Here is a 20,663-nt window from a genome sequence, read left to right on the forward strand (position 1 = left end):
GTCTTCTGACCCATCCCTGCCAAACCTATCCCACCTATTGTTAAATATCCTTTGGGTTTTGTGGTGACTTTTATTTGATTAACAACACTGAATTTTGAACACATATGCTCAGACATCAATGTTTATGAACAAGACTGCCTGCATACCACCTGGAAAAGAAAAATGGGCCATGCAGGTTACAGGAGCACTGCTATCCTAGAGTACACTTTTGATTACCTGAATAAGTAGGGCTTCCTTTTAGCATCACTCATATTAGCCTTGAGCTTTTTAGATACGTCTCACAGTTCCACTGGAGCAAGGAAATTTTCAAAGCACTTCCCACCCCAGTAGAAACAGCACGTGATATCAGCCCAAGATGTATGTCAAGTCTCGCCACAAAAACTCAGTGTTTAAGACCAATCAGGTGCCTGGGAGAGCCACCAGACTGAGTTCATGCTACCCAGCCAAGAGGCACCTTTCTTAAATCCTGGCCTCTCTCTCTCTCATGTCACATGCAGGACACACACACTATCACAGTTACCCAAATCCTAGAGCCCCATCTGGTATTTATTGTCCTCAAAGTTGTCGACATTAGCACTCAAACACAGACAGAAAATCCCCTGCCCGCCACCAAAGGGGTTAAGTTTTCAAGCATGTTTTTCTCTTAAAAATAACATTTTTTGGTAACCCTCAAGGTTTTAAGTTTCAGCCCTGAATTTAAAAATAAAGTTAATACTTAGATGACTGGTTATAATTTAGCAGAGGGGGGAAAAATCCCACCCACCTAGAATAGTAAGTAAACCAGTATAATTTTTTTTTTCCAGGAAGAAAGTAAGAGTAGGTTTTACAAATGCCTTCAAGATATTTGGTATTGTACAGGCTGTCTAGAGCCTAAAAGCCTGTAGGGTAATGACATAGGCTTCCACAGGGAAATGATGGACAGGAAGATGTGTTCTGACGTCTGGCCCATAGTCTTTTCATCTACAGCTGGGGCTTTTATCTTGGGGCTCACACGGCTTTTCTTTCCCCTTCGATCTTATGCAAAAGAAAGGTACAGACTCCCTGTTCTTTTCTTCTAGCTAAACGTATATGATCCTATAGAAACAGTGATACTAGGGTCAAAGATTAATCCAAAGTATTTTTAATATATATTCAAGCATTATGTAAATAGGCTATAGTCTTGTCTCTGTGTCTGTCAGTCTGTCTCCCTTTCTGTGTGTATCTAATAATCTCCTTTTGAGCATTTTAATTCAACAAGAGACTAATGAAAAATACTGAGATAATAATTAACCAAGGGCACTGTAGCTCCAACATGCACTGCCCCACACCACCCTCTGCTCCTGTCGGCATTTCCTGTCAGAAATAGATCTCAGCTGTGTGGTCTTCTCCTAAACCCAGAGCACTTACGAGCAACCTTTCCTCTACAAACTCCGCTGTGCTGTGTGGCCCATCCCCTACAGTCTCCACGTTCTTTTAGGTCTCATCCTGTACAGTGCAGCCTCTGTGCTTTGTGTTTTAAGATATATAAGAGATCCGGTGAGGCAGAATCCTTCCAAAAATGAAGGGTTGGCTCAAACAACGCATGTTACAAAGACAGGTGAGGGAAGCCTGCATGATATCCTTGGAAGAATGAATTTGTCCTTAATATACCAATAACAAGTCATACTTGTATATACACAGACTGGCTTCGTAGAATATTAACCATCATTAAATAAATGAACATCAGTTTCTGCTTCTCCTGGCATCCTATTGGAGTTGCCCGTGTGAGAAGCAGTCACATCATGAATTAGCATCTGCAGGCTGGAGAAGGGGCCACTAGGCTTGACGGGCTGATCTGCTATGGGATGTCTTCATCTACAGTACCATCATATGTATGGCACGCCTCTCTCAATGAGGCTGTCATGGTGTTGCTGGATGTCTCCTCTACCGCATGACTTCTTATCTCACTGAGGTGTCCTCTAAGGCCTCCCCAAGGGAATTCTGTAGCCCATAGTTTCAGTCAGTCAATCCCAGGCAAACTCTCTCAACCTGCCCTTCCAATCCCGGGCAAGCCTTCCAAACTGGTGTTGTCAAGTAACCAACAGATCTCACTTTACTTAAATAGATTAAAGCAAGTTCCTGAGATAAGCAAAGACCTCTTCTTGATTAGCCAATCTAATGTGAGAATGACAGAGCTACACAGGGTGTCACTCTTGCCCAGTCTGGAGTGCAATGACAGTGATCACAGCTCACTATAGCCTTGAACTCCTGGGCTTAAGGGATCTTCCCACCTCAGCCTCCCAAGTAGCTGAGACTATGGGAGTGCGCCACTGCACTCAGCTTACATGACTTCCAAACCGGGCTATGTTTAAGGCTCTCATTAATCAAGACTAAATTTGGCCTTTTATTCTATTTCACCTCTTCAGAATACACACACCATACAAATTCCTGGGCATATCACAATGGGCATGTGATGCATATCGGGACCCAGGTCATAATCTTCCTTTACTATTGATCTCCTACACTTCACCAGTGGCTTTCAAAGTGTGTTCCCCAGAATAGCAGCTGCAGCTGGGAACTTGTTAGAAATACAAATTCTCAGGCCACATCAACCTAGACCTACAGAATTAGACACTCTGGGAGTGTGCCCTTGCAATCTGTGTTTTAGGGAATCCTCCAGGTGATCCTAATGCACTAACGTTTGAGAATCACTGTTCTATACCATACATGACAAAAACATCGGTCAAATGGCAGTTGCTGCTACTATGAGTCCTACCTGAGCCCAGCAGAATCTCCCTCCAATGCGCATTACTTGAGGCTAATAATAAATCAGGATCAACTCAAACATCCTGGCTGACGAGATAGTCTTGGGCTTCATATCAGGTTTGCATTTCAGATTTGCCTACCTTGAATATAGGTTCTTAAAGATTCTTTTCTAATAACAGAAGTTTCTCAAATAAAGGTGAAGACTTGATGTCGTTTAGATTTTTTTGGTTGAGTTAGAGAGCAATTACCTATCTGGACTATCTGGATGTGAGTATTCTGAGTTTCAATAATGTCAGTGATTGCAAGGGCTCATTTAATGTCAAAATATATCGCAAATAAGCACTATTTATCCAATGATCCAAACATCTGGACACCAAACTCACAAAGCTCTGGTGAAAATGCAACCTGCTATTACAACATTATGAAAGATCTCAGGGGTGCTGATAGGTTTACTTCACAGTATCCTTATGAAATCCAAATAAATCAATGCATAAGGAAAGCATACTGTAAAGTTCAAAGCTCTATCTGTATCTAAAGGTCACAAAACGTCGGCCTCTTGATCCAAAGGAATTGTGTTGTGACCGCCAATCTTTTTCAAGTTTTTAAACTAGTTAATACTGTTCTTTTTTAAGTGGGAGATCTCACATTTTAAAAATCAGATTTCTGGCTTCTCTTGAAAATGAGTTGATGTAACAACATAAGACCCACGTTCTCACAAGGCATAAATTAACTGCATCTTAACTGAGAGGTGGCATCTGCTCTCTAGGGACCAATACTTTTGACTCAATCTGTGTCCCTCATTACATTGCATGCTGGCCCCCTGGCCTGTTGAGTTAACAATTCCTGCCCATGACAAATAATCCATTTTATTATTATTAATACTATCTTCATGCATTGAAAACTCAGGAGTTACAACATTTATCTGATTTCCTAGTATTTATCTAATTTCCTAGTTTGGCAAAAACGTTGCGGCTAATAGAATTCTCCTTTCACTCTTTGTGTCCACTTTCTGTTTAAAGATGTGTGAGTTATGATTTGTTGATTTGCTTATTATAAATAGGAAAGTTTGTAAGTGCTTAATGCATGCTTTCTCTGAGCATTTCCCAAGAAACCTCTAAAAGAACCATCACAAGATGATGAAGTGGGTATGATCATTATCCCCATCTTACAGGTGAGGAAACCAAGGTAATGACATCATACAGATACTAATGGAAAGACCAGGACTTGCGCCAGGCCTTCCTGACACCAAATCCATGCTGGTAACTACCCCACCAGACTGACAGCCCTTGGGACCACCATCTCTGTGAATCAATATCCATCTGCTGTCTCAGTCAATTTCATGCCACAGAATGACTAACTCTTACTGCCAAGCAAGTTCATCAACATTCCCAAATGGGATCAGTGATGAAATGTGGAGAGTTCAAAGGACCAACAGCAGTGACCCCAAAGCATTGAGTAGCCCCCAAAGAAATACAGAAACAACTCTACTGGGCCCTGGTTTTCCTTTAAATATTGACAAACTATAACCCACAACCCCCCTGGCTTAGCTTTTTCTATGATGACTTTTTTTGTTTTTTCATGATAACTGCTCTATGTCTCAGAGCATTTTAAAGTTTGTCAGAGCAGCTGCTCTTTGTCCCAATAAGCTGAAGACTGAAATACTCAGAGGTACAAATAAATAGCAGGGAGGTGTGTGACCCTTATGCATGCTGTGTAAGGCCTGCTTTGGCACTCCCAGACACAGCAATGACCCTGGATGGGTCCAAAGTGTCACCTATCCAGTGGGCAGCTCCGCAGACTCAGCCAAGTTGAACCCTTCCTCAGCACCAATATCCCATGCAAATGATTTTTTAGGCCTTAACATGGAGTTTTAGAAGCTGGGTGTCATCTGCATCTCTGAGACAGAAGATAACAGATGAACAACCAGGATCTTAAATTCTCCAGTTCTCTGACAGCTGCATATCAATGACACAAGTCCATAAGGGACATGGATGGGGATGGTCCCCACATGAATCAGTGTCTGTTTCTACAGGGCTTGGGTTTGGGTCTCTAACTCCTCTGAGGGATCCTTGGGAAATTGGACTGGATAGTATATAAATCATAGCAAGGACTTTTGCCTACACTGGGCAGGCCAGCCTAAAAGGACTGGATCAAAAGCAGGCTGGTGGCCTCCTTAGCCACTGGCACCACATTCCAAGCCTGGTACTCAAGGCTGTAACGCTTCCAGGCAAGAAGACGCATGGAGAGGCAAATCCAACGAAAAGCCAATGAGCACTTCTCTGTAAGCCCACAGCACAGCCAGCCTAGGCCAACAATGTATACCCACGTCTATGCAGGACTGAGAACAGAATCAGATGAAAGCCATAAACTCACTAGCTGCCCCCTTGGTGAGAGTTTCAAGAATGAAAGAGGCCGAAAGTGACATCCTAACAAGGGCATATTCCAAAGAGACACATCCAAGCTCACTCCTCCCCTCCCAGTCAGAAGATTTTAGTCCAGCAGGATCTTAGTGGCAGTTTCAGCCCACATCAAAGCATCCTTCCAAGGCTGGATGTAGCACTAACACAAGTGATATGGTTTGCTGTGTCCACACCCAAATCTCATCTTGAATTCCCATGTGTTGTGGGAGGGTCATGGTAGGAGGTAATTGAATCACGGGGATGGGTCTTTCCTGTGCTGTTCTTGTGATAGTGAATCAGTCTCACGAGATCTGGTTGTTTTATAAAGGGGAATTTCCCTGCACAAGCTCTCTTCTCTTGTCTGTCGCCATGTGAGATGTGCCTTTTACCTTCCGCCATGATTGTGAGGGGCCTCCCCAGCCAAGTGGAACTATAAGTCCATTAAACCTCTTTTTCCTTATAAATTAGCCAGTCTCGGGTATGTCTTTATCAGCAGTGTGAAAACGGACTAATACAAGAATTGGGAGTCAGGAGAGGCTGGGATTTACTACAACTCTTCCACCTCTATCTGTGTAAGCTTAGATAGCTCTGACTACTCATCTGTAAAGCATATAAGATTTGCCCTACACACCTCAGGAAGAAGGTAGCAAAAAAAGGTTTTCATAAAGTACTGTACAAATGCAAAGATCATTTGTATTACTTCACAGAGTGGGTTCTAATTAAATGACAAAATTCCCTAAAGAACAGCATAGGTTAGATTAGCATTTCCTATTTCTGCACATATATATACATACTTATGCTGGTCCCTGGTGTAACCTGAGCCTTGTCCACGTGGCTCTTAGGAGTTTCACCCAAGACAATTTCTATAACATTTAGTTATTTTCACTCATGCCCAAAGAAAACTATCTTCCTCTCCAATGTGCAGACATAACAGCACCCTCCCCCAAGGTTGGTTTCCATTGAGACACAACAGCTTCTTCCCCATGGGAATGTTACTCATTCCATTAAACTTTATGTTGGGTGTTTTTATGCACTGAATCCAGGCTTGAAAGACTCTCAAAAGCAGGTGGGCCTCCTGGCTTGTCTCAAGCTTTCTCATAGCAATGGAGTCAGTCTGCTGCTCCCTCGTGGGCTCACACTCAGGCTGCTGAGACCACCTGCACAGTGTGCTCATGAGAAAAGTGTGAGACGCTGCCGCCATCTTGGGTGGTAGCTCAGGGCAGCAGTCAAAGCAAAGGCTCCAATGGCCTGCTGTGGGCAGCGTTCAAATCCTGGCTTTGATACTTCAGTTTAATGTTAGGCCAGTTCTAGAACCTCCTCGCCTATAAAATATGAGTAATACTGTAGTGCCTACCTCATAAGCCTCTTTTTAGGATTCAGTGAGATAATACATGCTGAAAAGCATTTCAGTGTTCATTCTGAGTTTGTGTCTTTAGCTACTGACTTAACTTCTTCATGCTTTTGCCTTTCCCTTTCTCACACTAAATGTCCTGAATAAATAATGATCAAATAACAAATAAACAAATGCCTCCTGGTAATTGGGAAGGTTATGACGTTATTTTATATTTTATTTTACCCAATTTTCAGGACTCACTCAAATGTCTTCTTTTTGGGGAATGGTGTCACAACTCTGAGACTGGTTTACATGTTCCTCCTGGGTACTCATTTTCATAGTACTCCTGGATAGTAGCTGCTTATGTGCTTTTCTGTTTCTTCCATTAGACTATAAATAACGTTAGGTGAAAAACAAAAAGTATTTCACACCATGCCTTGCTGAATGAACAATATTAAATAAATGGCAATTGCTGTTATTAGTCCCTGGGATTACCATTCTCATTCACGCTGTTTCAGAGGCTTTTTTACCATGTTCTAAATGTAAAGTTTAGGGAGTATCCCTACAGATGAAAGGAGCATGTGAGCATAGAGATCATTGTCAAAGATGGACTTGCTCTTGTTTTGGCAGAAAATAGGATAAGAGTCATCTTTTCTCATTGATTAGTTCCTGGACATAAATGGAAGACTCCATTAAAGCACTGTAGTTTCTAAGTATTGAATTCAGTTTTGTGGGGGGGGGGGGTATTCCACAGATGTTCATGTGACAAGCATCTTAGGTCTCAGGACATCTGTCCTTCAAGAAATTATGTGCAAAAGGTGAAATAAAGGTTTCAGCCTCTGGTGGCTGAAACTTGGGGACACCAACTTTTCAGTGTTGCCACTACCTTCCCAGAGGAGGCAATCTGTAAATGCCTACTGAACAAATGGATGAATGAATCCTCAAGTCATATCTCTGCCTCTGTCTAAAGCATTTAGAGAAAGTGATACTGGGCAGGGCCCTGACTTTCAGTCAGTTGAAGGAAGGGATTTTTAAAAAAAGCTGTTCAGACCAAGTATAGTGGCTAATGCCTTTAATCTCAGTGCTTTGGGAGGCTGAGGTGGGAGGATCACTTGAGGCCAGGAGTTCCAGACCAGCCTGGGCAACATGGCAAAATTCCATCTCTACAAAAAATTTAAAAATTAGCTGGGCATGGTGGCACACACCTGTAATCCCAGCTACTGGGAAGGCTGAGGTGGAAGGATGGTTTCAGGATGCAGTGAGCCGTCATGGCAGCACTCCAGCCTGGGTGACAGAGTGAGACTCTGTCTAAAGAAAAAAAAAAGCTGTTGATACACATTCCACTTCAGAGACGTTGCTTCTGACCCCCCACAGGACAAGACAGCAATACAGACAAAAGCTAAGGGCTCTGCTCAACACCATCCAATGGCAGCTGCCTGCCAGGTGCTTCACCTCCATCCTAACTAAACCTTACAACCAGCCCAGGAGGTAGAACTCATGAGCCCATTCTACAGATGAAGGAGCTAAGACCCAGACTAAAGACTGCCCAAGGCCCCACAGACTGGAATCCCAGTCGATGCTCTGCCTCTGAGGGAGAAGCCCAAGTAGGTGAAGATGTGAGGACCTATTCTCTTTTTCCCTCACATTGCCAGAGAGACTTCAGGAGTGCTAGGTTCTGGGGGCAGGCTTCTGAGCTCCTCGGGGCCCCCTGAGAACTCCAGGAAGGTGGTGAGAGAGTCAGGTTTGCAGAATTCAGAGAGTGAGCACTAGGCCAAAGCATAGCATAAAAGCATTTATTGATATGGCCATAAGTTCCCCCACCCAACTCCCTCTGTCTCTTAATTGTCTCTGTCTCTCTCGCTCTCTCTCAGACACACACACACATACACATACACACTTAGCAAATCTGTCCTGACAACATCCTCAGTATCCTCAGGGAATTGATTTCAGGACCCCCCCCCCCCTTGGATATCAAAATCAAAGGATGCTCAAGTCCCTATAAAATAGCATAATATTTGCATATAACCTACTCACATCCTCCCACATACATTAATCATTTTCAGATTATTTATAACACCTAATACACTGTAAATGTGATGTAAACAGTTGATTTTATCTGTTCAGGGAATGATGACAAGAAAAAGTCTGTACATGTTCGGTACAGACTGAAGCTATCCATTATTTTTTCCAATAGTTTCAATCCAAGGTTGACTGAAGGCGTGGATATGGAACCCATGGATAGGGAGGGCAGACTGTATAGGTGCACATTCATAAGAATAATCAACAGCTTCCCTGATGCACAGGATAAACTCAATTCTTCAATAACTGAAGAGGCACGAGTGAGTATTTGTGTGTATTCTTATACACTCAAGAGAATTCCCAAAGATTTGCCTAGATCTTTCTTGAAAATTGACTTGGCTTCTGCTGGGATTACTCAACCGCACTTGGAAAAGGGTAGCCCCAGTGTTAGCAGCTACTGGCTCCATGTTTGGAAAGCAAGTCCTTTCATGGAGTTCAGCTGTTCCTCAGGCATCCAGTAAAGCTGGTTGTGCAAAGGCAGAAAATGTGACAACTGTTGGAAGCCTTCAGCAGCGACCAGTGGGAACAGCCCCTGCATCAACAGTTAAAGCAGCCTATTATCCAGTTCACACAAAACACCCACCAGCTACATGGCACCATGAACTCAATATCACCATTCTTATCAAGTTCATGACACACTGGCCATGCTGCCTTGCCACCAACTTTAGAAACCACAAATAACTTCACAAATCATCAAAATACACATGCACAGGGGGAAAGAGAAAGAAGAAAAAACAACGTTCCTGAGTTCGGAGCACCACATTCAAAGATTACCTAATAGGCAAACCATGGCATTTCAATATTGCCAGCAAACATCTCTCTCACTTCCGTGGTGAAGTCTCCAAGACACTTCAGATTTGAGGCGTTTGAGAAAAAGAGTCTCAGAGCCATGGAGACCACGTCAAATGCTTCTAAAAAAAGAAGGGTCTGTGTGCATTTTCCCAATGAAGAATCTGTTCAAAAAGGCTTTGGAAAACACTTTAATATACTTTGCTTCTAAAACACTACACACTATTTCTCCAACAAATTTATATGTGTTTCCAGAGAACTTCCGAACTGGAAAAAAAAATGTATTTAAGTGGAAGAATGTCTGGAGATTCTTTTATTCCAATATGTTAACGGACCTTCTTTTTTAATTGTTACTATTTCATATGGTAGCAGTAATCATTCCCTCATCCTCGAAGGAAATATATAATCCAGCTGTGGTGGCTCCACTAAAAATACCACATCTGTGGATCATTGGCAACACTGTGTTAAGATTGCTCAAATCTAGGCAGTCTCAGAGAGTTCTTTTCTAAACCCAAGATGCACATGGGTACACTTTTCTGAAAGTGCCTGCGAACTTTGCCAAAACTGACTGCTCCTTTGTATGCTGAAAATAGGTTTTCGGATACTCCACACCATAAGGAGGAGGCTCTCATGGAATATTATAACCAGGACCCAGTTGTAAGAAGTCCCCAGACCTCCAGGAAGGTGGCTTGCGCCAGTGCCCTTGTCAATATCAAACAGAGAAGGGAAAACTAACATTCCCGGTTTCTGGGAGGAGGTTCTACCGCGTGGCTGGCTGAGTCGCTGACTCCTGGTTTTCCACTTAACAGAAGGACGGCTTCCGCAGAGAGGATGGCAGCCACCCTTTGGGTCACCCTTCTCTTGGTTCTCCAGGCTATGAAGTCAACGTATGCCTGAGCATTCGGTGATAATATTCCTGGAGTTCTCCCCCTACCCCAAGCCTCTGTTTAATCCTTCCCCAAAGTCCAGCAGCAAGCATCTTATTTTTAAGCCAATCTTCCACATTCAAATCCCCAGTCCAAAGTGCGCCCTTGGGGGTTTCCATCTACAGACATAGAAAAGAAAAGGCAGCCTAGCTGAGCCCTGACAGAGTTTTAGCCCCCGGAACATATGACCTGCGGCTACTGTGCTGGCATGCCGCTCGCCCCGAAACCCTCGGGGACCCCGTTCCACCCCAGACAATAGAGCAAGAAAATAAAATGAAAGTGGACTTACTGCTATGGCTTGCAGCCTTTCCTTGTGCAATTCCGCCTCTGCCATCCTGGAGAAGGGCACACAGGCAGGGGAAAGAGGAAAGAAAAAACACACGCTGTAGTCACCCAAGGAAACTGATGGGCACCCCGGGGGGCTTTGCTAGAACCCGGGAGAACGCCGAGGGACGGCTGGGGATCCTCTCCGGGGACAGCGGGCAGAGCAATGCGCACGGCGGGCTCGCGCGGACTCAGCCTCTGGCCCCCGCCCTCCCGGCCGCCTGGCTGCGCCCCAGCGCCGCCGCTCACTGCATCTCCCGGTCGCCGCCGCCGCCGGCCGCGCCAGCCGAGGACGTGGGACGCGGGCAGCCGCTGGGAGGGCGCGCTCGCCCGGCGCTAGTTCTCCGCCCTGACGTCTCGGTGCCTCGCTCCGCCCCTGGAGTGTGGTGGACCCAAGGCCGCGGGCCGGGGCGGCTCCGAGCGATCGCTGCCGCGGGTCTCCAAGGCTCAGACGGACGGCGCGCGAGCTAGTGGGCACCTGGGGCGCGGGCGCACGGGCGAGCTGCTGGGGCGCACGGCTGGCGTGGCGCGCCCCGGTGGACACGCGCTCGCTGGGGCGGAGGCAGAGCGCAGTGGCGCCTCCACCTGGCAGATGCCAGTGGAGAGGGGCGTCTGACCGAATGTGGGACCCGAGCACGTGCCGTTACAGGGAGGCTGAGGCCACTGAGTGTTCAGGGCACCTTCTAGCTCCAGCCAGACGCTTGGGCTCCACCTGGGGACATTTACAATTTGGGAAGGGCTGCCTTGCCCAAAGATGACCAAGTTCTCAACATCAAGTCGGCCGAGGGTAGGGTATATCTCCAGAGAGGCCACCCTTCTGGTGAGGCGATATGTGGCCTTAAAAGAAGCCGCGAGTTTTTAGTCCTTGGTGCTAGGCTAGGCTTCACAATGTATTAGCTGTGAAAGCTCGGGCAATTCGCTTAACCACTCTGAACCTCAGTTTCCTCATCTGAAATAAATGAAGGATCACGGAGGTGTCATTAGAGACGAATGAGAGACAGTATATAAAGGTGCTTTGTAAAGGGCAATCACAGACATCTGCTCTTATTATCATTATCCTGTGACATTCTGGATGGAAATCCTTCCAGGGTCTTCTGTTCACTGCATCTGACAGGAAAAGTAGGATCTACTCACTAAAATACTTCACCTATTCTTTACTGAAACAGGATACCATGTGGTACTAATGTGAGTCTTTTGTGACAGGTCCTGGACTGGATGTGAGAAGTGGATCAGGCCTGGTCCAAAAGGAGATCAATGCCAAAGACAAACAAAATGCCTCTTCACATTAAGGCAGGACCTGCTAGAATTCCCAACATTCATATGCAAACTTTTCTTCATAAAATGAAATAAATACTGAAATAACTAAAGTGGCCTCTTTAGATCCACAGGATTTAAAGGCATGTTAAAAGATAAACACATCAGGCCTGATGTGATGGCTCACGACTGTAATCCCAGCACTTGGGGAGGCTGAGGCGGGTGGATCACCTGAGGTGAGGAGACCAGCCTGGCCAACATGGTGAAACCCCGTCTCTACTAAAAATACAAAAAATTAGCTGGGCATGGTGGCGGGCACCTGTAATCCCAGCTACTCAGGAGGCTGAGGCAAGAGAATCACTTGAACCTGGGAGGCAGAGATTGCAGTGAGTCGAGATCACATCACTGTACTCCAGCCTGGGCAACAAGAGTGAAACTCTGTCTCAAAAATATATATATATGTACATCAAATTTTCCCAAACCACCTGCTTCCTGAATAAATGCTGCCATTTCAACTAAATTGCCCTTTCATTTTTCACAGCGGTTCACCTGTCACTGATGAACAATTTACTCCTCTGACCAAGGATGGAAGCACTCACCAAAATAATTTGCTGATGGATTGTTTTCCCATCTTTTTCATAACAAGTGTAGGTGGAGCTGTTTGTTTCATAAATCCAAACAGTGCCAGATTCTACATCCCACTCCAGTATATCAGAAACCTACTTTCTGGCTAAGAACCATCCTTTTCTTCAAATGTATCCTTTTTTCTTCATTTCCAGCACAAGCCCCAACAGGACAAGTTATTTAAAGGGGGTTTGCTCACAAATAAACAAAGTTGTTATTGCTTCAGCAGAGTGATTGTAGAGAATACCAAGATGAGGAAAATGAGACCAGAGAGGTTGAACGACTCAGCTACATTATAGAGCTGAGATTTAAACTCAGATCACACTCACCAGAGTCCATGCTCTTAACCACTAAGCACCAGGCTTGGCCAATGATATGGAGATAGAAGCAGGCCCCAGGAATAAACAATTGAACCAGAAATGGTCCTTCTACTCCCAGCTATACAGATATTTTAAAAGTATAATTGAGCACAACAGTGTGAATGTACTTATTGTCATCAAACCATATGCTTAAACGTGGTTGAAATTTTAGGTGTTTTATATTTAACCGCAATAAATTTTTAAAAGGAGTAATGGAATGGGGAGGTGGAGAAGGAAAAAGGCCTGGGCATCCTTGGGAAGTGAACAGTTGGAAAGATCTGAACTCTGAATAGAAGAATCAGGGTTGGGGACACACATTCAAGTGTCATCTACTTTGCAGTTACAGTTAAAGAAATGAGAACAGCCAGCATGAGTTAAAGAAATGAGAACAGCCAGCATGAGAAAACAGAGCAAGAAGAGGAGAGAGCCCAGCAAAGAAGACTGATTAAGCATTGTCTGAGAAGTAGAAGGAAAAATCCAAAGGGATTTACACCAAAAGCCACAAAGAAGGAAAGAGGTCTTCAATAGGGCCATATGCTTCTGAAAGGTCATGGGGGATACAGATGAAGAAGAGGCCATTGGATGGCTGTCAGGAAGCCATGAGTGACTTGTGTCCGGAAGGTGAGCTTGGAAGCACTTACAAGAGTTGAGAAACGACTGCTACCAAGTGAATGTTGATAATAAAACAAACAAACAAAAAGGAGGATGAGTGAGAGGTCAGAAAGAAGCATCCATGAGTACAAACTGCTTCTTTCAGCCCTTCGGATGTGAAAGATAGGTGGAGAACAGGAACATAGCCTATGGGAAGCAGGGTCTAGTGGAAAGGGTTTTTAGGTCAGGTAAGACTTGGATATTTGGGGGTCAAAGCAAATTAGACAACAGGGAAATGAGGCCAAAGACATAGCCAAAAGGCAGGTGAATATTAGACAAATTTTCTAATAAGTCAAGAGGACATTCAGATGAGCATCACATTAGCCAGTTAGCCTTGGGAAGAAGGAAGAACGAAGCAGGAAAGGAGGATGAAATGGATAAAGACAAGAAGAAAGTTTGAGTTGAAGTCTCGGGAGAGAGGTTGAGTTTGCATCAGATGAATTGGTTTTCTCAATTGAATAAAGAGTCGTTGATTAAGACTGATGGCGTGGGGTTGGGGCTTCAGAAAAATAGAAATAGTTTGTAAAGAAGCTATAGGAAATGAGAAAGACTAAAACATGGTTCCTAACCAGAAACATGCATCAGAATCTCCTGAAGACCTGCACAGAATTACATTTCTATGGGGTGAGGCGGGGGTTAGGGATGGGTTTAGAGCCTTTGTATTAATTGAATTTACTAGGAATAGACTGCAGACTCATGACCAATTGTGTATACTTCCTAAGTGATTTTTAACTGCCCTGAGACCCACAATAAAAAAAAAGCTTGTGTTTATTCAGTATTGAGGATTATCAAAGCAGGTATCACAAAAAGCCAAACAGAGGAAATTCAAAATGCTTATGGCCAGGTAGGAAGTGTAACAGACTTGTTCATATATACATTTTTCTTTTTTTTGGGGGGGGGGGCTGGCCAATTTGTGAACTCCTTCCCATCTTTGGGGAATTCCCATATTACAGCCATAGTAAGAGGCAGAGCCACATCCTGTGGTAGAAGCTGGGAGTTCTCAGACACTTATTCCCAGATGCCCCTGAAGCCATGGTATGGCACGCAATCTGGGCTCAGTCAGGCATGTACACCTGCCAAGAATTTTGGAGACACAGCATTTTAGAGAATTTCTTCAGGCTAGGAGCTCACCTTTGGTTGTACCCATTGCCCAAGCTTCTTCTTTGGATGTTCCATCTCTTCTGTGAGCTACCTAATACAATTTCATTTCATTCTTTTTCTGCTCCTATCAACTAGAACCTATTTCTGTTTCTTGGGACCAAGAACCCTAGGTGAGACAGGAAGGCACGTGAAATGACTGCCTGATGGTTGGCCAAGGAGCAGAGGGAAAATCTTTTCTCCTCTTCCAGCACTTCTCCTTTCAACTCTCTAAATTTTAGTATTTTAAAATCTTTGAACCCATTACAAATACAGGCGTTTAAAACCCAAACTATGCTATTTATTTAATAAACATATTGTATAATTATTTTATATTAGACATTAGGACAGGCCTGGTATCAAGAAAAAAAAAATCGTAGTCTAGTGCCACAACGATATTGATGACTATTTGCCCTCCAAAGATTTAAAATCTGGAAGCATACATCACGATAGTGCGTAATGTATATAACAAATCACTAGTTCTTGCTGGGACATTGAATTGTGTTGTATAAGCACCATCTGTACAGTTTAATGTTTTTTATGACAGACGCTTCATTGCAAAGCATTATACAAAAAGGATACAGAATGCTAGATATGCAAAATAGATGTTTTGTTAATAAAAATTTCAGAATCTATTTTGGAACCTGAGTCCTTTGAGAATCACAAATGATCACAGCTGATTCCCTTGTGGGGAAAATAAGAGCTCTGTATACCGAAAGGGAAATGACTTGCCAAGGCCTGTTGTGTAAAAGTCAGTCTTGTTGAGCGAGAGTTACGAGTGTGACATTTCCCAGCAACCTGAAGCTTTCCTTGGACAAAAGTAATTTTGAAAGGAATGCCAGGATCCCCTCAAATGTTTATATTTGTATTAGTTCTCTTTTGCCTGGGATCTTTTGAAAATAAATGGTCATTTAAAACATATGTGATAGCTGCACAGAATCAAAAGAAGAACATTGCCTGTGGTCCTCTTGGCTCCTGTGGTTGCTAGCTCTTTGGGAAAGTTGATGGGATTTCAAGTATATGCTATTTTTCTCCATGGGATCCAAATGATAGATTCATATAGGGAGTCCCCATGGAGCAAGAAGACAGAGAAAGAAGTCAGAAAACAGCACCAATGTGAAAAATAAACTAGACTGAATGCTGCTTAAGGTATGTATTGACTAAGGTCTTTACAGAGCAGATTGAAAATGAGCAATTGGAAATCTGGCTAGAAATGAATATTAGTACTTCACTGCGATGGTTTCCTTTTCTCTTGGTTAGGTTTGGCAATGTCAGTTGATCCACATGAGTCCCTAGAGGAAACTAGATAGATAAGGAGAGTGTGCGGGAATCAATTAGAGCCGAATGGTTAGAGATCATTCTACATTTACTTTGTTGTGGTACTATGGACAAATCACATAATAGATTGGAATGACAGTTTCCTTACATTAAGATGGAAATGAAAATATGTGATGTCCAGTCTCACTGGGTTGTCATATCTGATGAGTTTAAATACTGTGTTATTCAGATGTTGGTCCAGAGTAGTAGTCCTGTTAATGACAAAAGTTTTGAAAAGTGGGATTAGGAAATAGGAGGTAGATATGACACAGAAAAGACAGGAACTCTGAAGACAAGTTGGAATCTCAGCCCTCTCACAGGGATGTTGTAATAAATAAGGATAACAGATGTAAAAGGCTTGTGATTGGCCATGGTAGGTGCTCTGGAAATGGTAGGTCTTGATCACTCAACCCAATCATTGCTTCATTAAAAATGCCATAGACCAAGTTAAGTGAATGACTTGATTTTTACGCTTTTATATAGACTTTTTTTAAGGGCTGAGCTATCGGTATTCTTAACATTCCTCCCATTCGTCAATACTTTTCATTTTCCATCTTTTAAACAAGAGGATTCTGCCCTATGTCATTTATTATCTAGAAATGTCTTTACTAGACTCTGCTTTTAATGATTCTTAGACATCTACAGTCTTATTTTTTATACTGGGTCAATCTAACAATCATAAATAAGAAGGAATTTAAAAATTTAAGAGGAGATAGATTAAATCCGAGGAAAATATGGGAAGAACAGCTTAATTTTTGAGTATTAGGAAGAGAGTTATACGCCTACATATTGAAGGTGCTCTGTGGTAGAAACAATTCTAAGTTTGGCTATGAATTAGCTACAAACTAGAAAGTCTTTGGGAAGGCCAGGTTCTACCCCAGCCTGGTTATTTGATGCCAGTAGACACAGTCGGGTCATTGGCTTCTCAGAGAGCTTAGGGGCCAGTCTAGTTTACCTTAGCACAATGACCACGATGTGCCCCGTCAGCTTGGAATCCCTTTTTGTAGTGTGGCCATCAACACTTTCATTGTTAACCATGTTTCAATAATGTTGTGTACATTCTGCAAGTCAGCACTGCTGACAAGAGAGAAATTTCCTGCGGGGTTGGCAGTGGAGGGATGGTGGCCTGCCCACTAAATCCTGTCCACCCTGCTGGCTGGGGAATGAATAATGAAATTGGGAAAGCCTAGCTTCAGCTCCTACCACCTATGGATGCCGTGCCTGCCTGATACCTTTGGGAATGACAGAGGTCTCAACTGCCTGCCCACCCCTTGCACACCCTCCATATATTGAGTAAACGGATCCTGGAGCCCTCTGAACCTGTCCCACTGAGAAGTAGCCAGCCAGTCTCAAAAACTGCTCATTACTAATGTGTGATCCTCCCAGCCAGGGCCTCTGGGACAAACTGCCTTTCCCCCAAAGCAGCTCGTGGTACAGTGGAATGAACATAAGACAAAGTATCAAACCTAGATCCTAATCATAACTCTGCCACTTACTGTGTGACTTCATACAAGTCACTTGCCTGCTCTGAACTAAGGTTCTCTATTTGCAAAATGGGAATAAGTTTTCCATCTGTAAACTGGGAACAGGGATAGCTAACTAGCCCCATTAGATTGAAGTTCATGAATGAGAAAGTTCTTTGAGAACTACAAATGCTCTGAGAGTGAAGAACTACAATGAAATAAAATACTTCAAAATTAGGGCTTAGGGACATGCTGACTGGTTGGTGGGAAGATGTTCAGAAGACTTTGCAGGCTGGGTGCAGTGACTCACGCCCACAATCCCAGCACTTTGGGAGGCTGAAGTGGGAGGATAGCTTGAGGCCAGGAGTTCAAGATCAGCCTGGGCAACATAGTGAGACCCCCACCTCTACAAAAAAAAAAAAATTAAATTAGCCAGGCACGGCAGCATATGGTTGTAGTCCCACCGACTCAGGAGGCTGAGGCAGGAGGATCACTTAAGTCCAGGAGATCGAGGCTACAGTAAATCACGATCATGTCACTGCACTCCAACCTGGATGGCAGAATGAGAGCTCCACATCAAAAAAAAGATTTTGCAACATTCTTTCTTTTTCTTTTTTTTTTTTTTTTTGAGATGGAGTCTCGCTCTGTTGCCCAGGCTGGAGTGCAGTGGCATGATCTTGGCTCACTGCAAGCTCCGCCTCCCAAGTTCATTTTATTCTCCTGCCTCGGCCTCCCAAGTAGCTGGGACTACAGGCGCCTGCCACCACGCCTGGCTAATTTTTTGTCTTTTCAGTAGAGACGGGTTTCACCATGTTAGCTAGGATGGTCTTCATCTCCTGATCTCGTGATCTGCCCGCCTCAGCCTCCCAAAGTGCTGGGATTACAGGCATGAGCCACTGCCCCCGGCCCAACTTTGCAACATTCTATAGCCACTGTAGACTCAGCGCACCGGGAGAAAAGGCTGTGCTAACACATAAGATAAAATATGCTTTCAAGTTTTTGGATGGATTTCTAAGATAATCAAGCCAGTAAATGAAAGTGCCAGCACCACCTGGGGCTCTCATTCACTCCTTGATGTTTCTCAGTCACTCCAGTGATTTCTCCTTCATGGGGTCTGAAGACCAACAGCCCCACATTCTGATCTACATATCTAATTAGCTTAAATACATGCAGAAAAGAGTGTAGCAGTCGGAGGATGAGATGAGAGAAACAGAGATAAGCAGAAGAGAAGGAAACAGAAAAACTTGGATCTTTTGTCAGTTGTGTGTGTGTGCCAAACCTATATTTGAATGCTGTTTGGTCTGTGTTTACTTTAATGTGTTCTTCTTTCTGCATTCATTCAGAGCTAAATTTATCCCACTAGAGGAAGGCATACTTGGGGAGGTGGGGGTGGAAAAAGAGCAGACACAAAGGCGGCTGCTTGACTGGGAGCCAGGAGCCTTGTGGAGTTCCCTGGAAGAAGACAGTGGGAGCCAGTACATGGAAGGTAGCCACTCCAGAGGCTCTGTGAGGACCCTGTGCAGACTTGACAAGGGAAGGTGTTTCCACAGGAGCCTCTGCACCCTTCGCTTTTGAGAAGAGAGTGACCAGGAACAAGACTTTAGAACTTATAAATTAGAAAAAGCAGTTCCATAACTCCCATGAGCTCCCAAATCTGGCCCAACCCTTCAGGAAATGAAGACTCAGCAGCTCTCTGGGCCTCCCTAAGGAAAACAGTGTCTGTCCCCATGGAAAGAAGAAGGGCAGCTGGCAGGACCACTTCTGCTGCAAAGGTGATCTTGCTTTCTATTGGAGGGTCATGCCAGTTGTTTATCTGCTGGGGTAATGTCTCCGGGATGGGAGGGGAGGAGAGGGAGGTTGTTGCCTTCCACCTTCTAGGTTGGATTAAGTATTGTGCCCCTATAACTGGAGGTAGGATCATTAATGCTCCCTGGGCTGTGACCCAGGTACCTCCTGCTGGTCCTTCATGATTTTCTTTCATCTCACTCAGTTACCATCTTTCCTCCTCTAATTCCTTACTTCTCACTCCCCCTTAATGAGCCCTTCTTACACTATCTTCTGTCAGTGGACAAGTCATTGAAATTGAGATAGCTTTTCCTGTGATCAGAGATTTCTCTGTTAGAATTGAAGACCTTTCTGTAGAACAAGTAGTCAATTTCCATCTGCGACTCTGTCCATCATTATGAAACTTCCCTTCATTGATTTGGGGGAAGGGAGATTTCTAGGATTCTGGGATGGTTCTCCTTTGTTTTAGGCTCAGATAAGTCACCACAGCATCTTGCCAGAGCTTTACCCTGTATTTGGCGTCTAGTACCCTCCACTCCTCCCCAGAGAACTTGACACCTTCTTCATCTGTTCGTCCCATTCCAAATTTGGTGCTTTCTCATACCATGAGCTATGCTTGGAATGCAGCTCCCCCTCCTTCTTCTAACTTTCCAAGTCCCTTCTTGTTAACTTCACAGAGTTCCAGAAATCCCACCCCCTCTGGATATGCTTGTCAGTCCCTTTGGGAAGGATAAGTGGTTATCCCTCCTAATTCCAAACATAGCGTGATTTGCAAATTGAATGCTCAACTTGTCACTCTTTCAGTTAATTCTAAAAATTATAAAGTTGCAGCCTCGAAGGAGCTCTTGTCAGATTAATTGATGTCGCATAACCCACCATGATCATTGTTTGCATGTGATGAAGCTACTTAAGTTGGGAGGAAGCATAGATTGGACAAATCTGAACTTATCTTCCAGTTCTTACCACTTAATGACCTTGAGAAATTTACTTGACTTCTCTGAGCTTAAGCTATTCTGTCTGTAAAATGGGAAAGATAATAGTATTCCTTTCACAATATTATGGTGACAATCAAATGAGATAATGTATACAAAGCTCCTGGCATATTGCAGATGCTCAATGAATTCTATTTTCTAATTATGAGCATAATCTTATTTATCTGTTGACACCTATATCCTTCTGGATGTGTTTCTACATGCCTGTGTTCCAGTAAAAACTCCTGAGTGGCATGTTCAGCCCAGTACCAGTTGTGCCCAAGTGTACCCAAGATGGCCCTTCAGACTAGACCAGCATTTGCTCATGAATGTTCCTGACTGGTTGCTAACCTAGTCATTGCCTCTTACCTGTAAAATTTGCATTCCAAGGTCTTTTGATGCTGTACAAACCTTTTTGTAACATTTTGACTATGCCAAATTCTGCATTTATTATGAGAGGTGGAAGACAAAAGTCCAAAGTGTTCTACTGTGTGGTTTTTGCTACCATTCAGAACAGTGATTCTAAGC

At 43.8% G+C, this 20,663-nt stretch overlaps 1 protein-coding gene across 2 annotated transcripts in view; it reads right to left on the bottom strand.

The window, feature by feature from the left end:
• The window catches only part of PALM2AKAP2 (PALM2 and AKAP2 fusion), a 315,772-nt gene that overhangs the window by 162,343 nt on the left and 132,766 nt on the right, over window positions 1-20,663 (bottom strand). Inside the window, exon 2 of one of the 2 annotated variants that reach the window (XM_023202130.2) lies at window positions 10,540-10,585. In XM_023202130.2, the coding sequence (XP_023057898.1) occupies window positions 10,540-10,585 (46 nt within the window). Of the gene's footprint in view, window positions 1-10,539; window positions 10,876-20,663 lie in introns of those variants that run through there. The other variant, XM_023202125.3, reaches the window with a different exon arrangement.

Source organism: Piliocolobus tephrosceles, chromosome 14, assembly GCF_002776525.5.
Source record: "Piliocolobus tephrosceles isolate RC106 chromosome 14, ASM277652v3, whole genome shotgun sequence".
Taxonomy (NCBI): Eukaryota; Metazoa; Chordata; class Mammalia; order Primates; family Cercopithecidae; genus Piliocolobus; species Piliocolobus tephrosceles.